General features: G+C 42.8%; 1 protein-coding gene across 1 annotated transcript in view; it reads left to right on the top strand.

Moving 5' to 3' along the window:
* cenpf (centromere protein F) overlaps positions 1–4,080 on the top strand; it is a 37,209-nt gene extending 33,129 nt beyond the window's left edge. The window contains exons 31-35 of the mRNA XM_015051211.1: positions 486–1,373; positions 1,514–1,643; positions 2,011–2,706; positions 2,816–2,925; positions 3,393–4,080. Coding sequence (XP_014906697.1) covers positions 486–1,373; positions 1,514–1,643; positions 2,011–2,706; positions 2,816–2,925; positions 3,393–3,575 — 2,007 coding nt within the window. The 3' untranslated portion in view covers positions 3,576–4,080. The remainder of the gene's footprint in view (positions 1–485; positions 1,374–1,513; positions 1,644–2,010; positions 2,707–2,815; positions 2,926–3,392) is intronic.
* Positions 4,081–4,617: the final 537 nt, after the last annotated feature.

Genomic DNA, 4,617 nt, shown 5'->3' with positions numbered 1-4,617 from the left:
TCCCGTAACATATAATTACACAGTAATACTTTTACATTTCCTGTCAACTTAACATCTTTTAATGCAAAAACAAGGTGGACCGCCGGTGGACCAACTCGACGGCCCGACCACCGGGCTTAGCAAGTTTTCTGGGGGAAACCCTGAACTACAATAACTCTTTGACAAATTTGGATTATATTAGTTACATTTAATTTCCCTTTGGGATAAATAAAGTATTTTTTGAATTAAACGCCATCATCAGTGGCCATGCTAACTAGCCCGAGCTTTCATGAAAAAGTACTTGTTGTATAGGCAGATAAATCAACTTGACAGGCTGTGCTAGCAGCGCCACAAAAACAAGAAACTAATGTTTGCATAAAATATCAGACTTTCAAAGTTTAAAGGATTATATGATAGTCTGTATTTCTTGTAAAGAACATTTAAGACACTTTTATTCAATGTGAATGTTTCTCCTGGTTGCTTTTCCACTCTGTTCATTATTTTAGGTGGAGGAAGAGAAGAAAGAGCTGAATGAGAAACTGACTGAGCTGTCCGCCGCTCTGGACACCCAGAGATCTGAGAAAGCTCATTTAGAGAGAGAGCTGGACATGAAAAATGTAGAGATAGAGGAGCTGAAGGCAGCTACGGACAAACTGGAACAGGGTTTGGAGAAAGCAGAGGTGGACAGAAGACAAGAAGAAGACAGACAGAGACAAAGACTGGAGGAGCTGGAGAAATGGACGAGAGAGGAAGCGGAGAGACAAAGTGTGCGAGTCGGAGACCTTCAGGGCCAGCTGACAGAGTCGGAAAGGGAAAACAACGACCTCAGGACAACTATTGAGTCTTTAGGGGAAGAAATAAAGGATCTTAAAACACTTGCTCAAGCTAAAGAGGAAGAAATCCTCACTTTGGAGAAGGAGAAAGAGAATAAGGCAGAATCATTCGCAGCAGAGAAGAAACAATTGGAGGAAAGAAATGAACAGCTAGAACAGGAGAGAGACGAGCTTCAGTCTGCTCTGGTGTCTGTGAGCCAAGAGAAAGCAAAGGCAGATCAGGAGAAAACGGAGTTGGAAGAGAAGAGAGTAAAGCTTCAGTCCAAGATCTCGTTGGTAGAAATGGAGAAACAGAACCTCCAACAAACCGTCTCCTCACTGGAGCAGGAAAAGCTGAGGTTAGAGGCAGAAACTGAGGAGTTGCAATCCTCACTGTTGATGATGGAAGAGGAGAAGAACAACCTGTCTTCAGCTCTTTCTCTGCTGGAGGAAGAGAAGCAGCAGGCAACAGAGGAGAAGGAGAGGCTCACACAGGAACATGAGGCTCTCCAGAAAACAGTCGCCTCCATGGAAGAAGAACTGGAGACACGCAAACGATCCATGACCCAGATCAGTGAGCAGGTATGCTGGAGCATCAGGCCGAAACATGTCCCGTCTGGTGCAGAGGGACAATAAATGTCCTGTACTTCTACATCTTTAAAGTCCTAAACTGGTCTAAAATGAATGTGCTTCATATGCAATATTCTCTTCTCTGCATCCAGGTCTCTGAATTAACATCCAGCTTGGCTCGTCTGACGAAAGAGAGAGACTCTGCTCTGAGCAAAATTAACCTCTGGATGAAGGCCTGCAAACAGCTGGAGCAGGAGAAGCAGAACATCCTAAGCAGCTCAGGTGTGATCCACCAGCAGATTATTACAAACTGTAACTCATATTTATTAAAGAATCAATGACTTAAACTCATATTTTGTATTTAAAGGTTTGTTGTAAGTTAGTTTTGTCTTATTTCAAGCATACTAAGATATTTGCTCTAGAAACTGGACAAAAACTACTTGGTAAGATTTTGTATTTTTCCAGTGAATCTAAAACAGAATTTTGTGTTTTCATTAGCTGTAAGCCAGAACATCAAAATGAACTGAAATACACATTTAGCATCTTGATCTATACAAGTTTGACTTTTTGCATTAAATGAAACTGTAATTTAAGGAGAAGCAGCTAAAAATGAAGTTGATGTAAACTTATCTGATGTCTCTTGTGTCAGAAGGAGGAAGGAGCAGTGAGGAGTTGCAGGCTGAAGCGACCCAGCTGAGGTCGGAGGCAGAGGCCAGGAGGAAAGAAGTGGAAGAACTGAAAACCGCCCTGGAGAAAAAAACGGCAGAGGCTGAGGAAAGACGACAAGAACTGAAGCAAAAGGAGGGAGAGGTGAAGGAGCGAGCGGCTGCTCTGGAGGGAGTGAGAGCGGAGAAGGAAAGGGAGCTGGAGGAGATCAGGAAGGAGCTGGACGAGGTTAACACGCTTCTGGAGGAGAAGAGCACCGAGGCCGACGAGAGCATGGAGAAATACTGCAGCCTGATGGTTAAGGTCCACAAGCTGGAGGAGAGCAACGACGCGCTGAAGACCCGACTGGAGCAGCTCGCTGCCAGCCAGCCTGCAAATGAAGCCAAGGCCCCTCCTGAAACCCACCGGCGTTCAGCGAGGAAGTCCTCCTCCAGACACCAGGAAGAAAAAATGAGTGAAAACACGGAGAATGTGGTTCCCACGACAACGGCGAGCTCTCCGCAGGGATCGTCTCCGGGGAAACGGGGTCATAAGGAAATCAGCGACAGAGACGGCGCCCAGGAGGCTCTGCACAACCTGACGAAGAAACTGAAAGCCAACACCGCGACGCCCAGAGGAAGAGGAGAACAGGACGACGAAGAGTTCAGACCAGAGGGCCTGCCTGACCTGGTGCAGAAAGGTCAGTGAGGGGATCTGGTGGATCACTGGGAGAAAACCAGTAAATCATTACACAGGATGCAGCAAAGATCCACGTTTTTGTGTTTTATTTCGTTGTTTTTAACTCTCAGGGTTTGCTGATATCCCCCTGGGGGAGGCCAGTCCGTACATCATCCGGAGGACCACCGGGAGGCGCTGCAGTCCTTGGCTGGCTGCAAGGCAGACTCAGCCGGACGTCAAGGTGAGCAGCTCTTCATCCACACGCCTCTTCCTCACCCACACAGCGCTGTTTTCCTCTATTTTATTTATTCAGAAAAGCTTATTTGTTTTCTATCCAGCAAAATAAAATGTAAACATAGTTTTTTGTTTTTTTATTCTGACCCGTTTGTGGCCTGTAGGTCGGACTCTGCTGCTTTCAGTGCACAGCACCAAGCTGTTTGTGATTTGTAATAAAACCGTTTACAACCCAACTTGAAGCACAACCTTACTAGAGACGACTCTGAAAAAAACATTTAAAAACTTCTGTATTCCTCAGACACGGTACTTTAGCCAGTAAGCAGTAAAGAGGTTAAACTCCCTAAATTATTGTCAGAAGTAATGGTTTAGCCTCTGAGTGGAGATGGAGAAATTAAAAAAAAATCTAAACCTTCAATCTAAAGTTCTTTTTCAGTTTCTACACAGCTGACCTTTGACCTTTCTGCCCCTCAGGTTCTGGTTCCCGTCCACCTGCAGAGTCCCTCTGGTTCGTCATCGGAGGGCTCTGACGGGACGCGCCAGCCTCTGCGTGGCGAACAGAAAGCTTGGCTGAACGTCCATCAGGACGCAGAGCAGAGAGAGAAACATGTTTTAGTGGATCAAACGAAGCAAGCAGAAAACTGCCACGTTCAGTAGATCACGTCACACAGAGAGAAACTCACCACGACACAAATGTTCGCTTGATCACGAGGTTAAAATTTCACCTAATGGCATGTAGGGCATAAAATGTTCACTTTTTTCTTTTTTATTTGAGGAGAAAACACTTGTATATTTCTTTTTCCGGGACTGAAACAGAAGCATTACTCTGTTTGTTCTGCATATTATAGCTCAGCGTCATCAGGAAGAAATGGATAAATGGAAAAAAATGTTCTTTTTTCTTCCTAGCATTGCTTTTAGTTCAGTTATTTTTACTAAATTTTTTTAAAACACTTTTATACATCTTTAAATTAGCCAGATGTGTTGCTGTAGTTTGTCATTTTTCCGCCTTTATTTTACTATCACTCTCTTGCTGTAAGAAATACTTTTTAGCCGATTTTGTTTTCTGTAAATGACGGCAGCTGACTTTTCTTACATTTCCATATTTTTCTGCTTTATATTGATGTCTAACTTTTCTTTAATAAACCCATTTTTACTATTTGTATATTTTTATAATTAAATATGCAATTTACCGGGTTTTGACAACTCTTTCTTTTTTTGACAATGAACAGCAACTTAAGTTGTGCTAAATTTAACATCAAAGGCAGATTAGAGACATTCAGGAGTTTCAGTTAAAGTAATAATAGATCATTTTCACCTGCATTAAAATTAATCCTGCATTTGGTAAATTACGATTAAAGATAATTTATGCATAGAGATTGAAGAGCAGTGGTCCAAATATGGAGCCATGAGGAACTCCTCTGAGAGGAGCTTAGTAAATCGCATTATGAAAAATTATGAACTTTGAGACGATAAATATTTAAGATGTTGGCATTATTTGATCAGGGTAATCAATCTATCACTAACACAGCTTGTGGGGCCACTGGGTGTGGATGAAGAAGTGAATCTACCTCGGCCATCTTGGTGGTGGCAGCCATGTTGGTTCTGGTGTGGACTTTACACTGACACAAGAAACTGACAAATCTGTCAAACACTTTAATTCAAAAGGATAATTGTAATCAAAAAATAAGTCAAAGTAATT

This window comes from Poecilia latipinna, unplaced genomic scaffold (genome assembly GCF_001443285.1).
Source record: "Poecilia latipinna isolate Pla-1442-1.1 unplaced genomic scaffold, P_latipinna-1.0 Scaffold1036, whole genome shotgun sequence".
Classification (NCBI taxonomy): domain Eukaryota; kingdom Metazoa; phylum Chordata; class Actinopteri; order Cyprinodontiformes; family Poeciliidae; genus Poecilia; species Poecilia latipinna.
The sequence above is the reverse complement of the archived record's forward strand: the minus strand, read 5'-3'. Positions and strand labels throughout refer to the sequence as shown.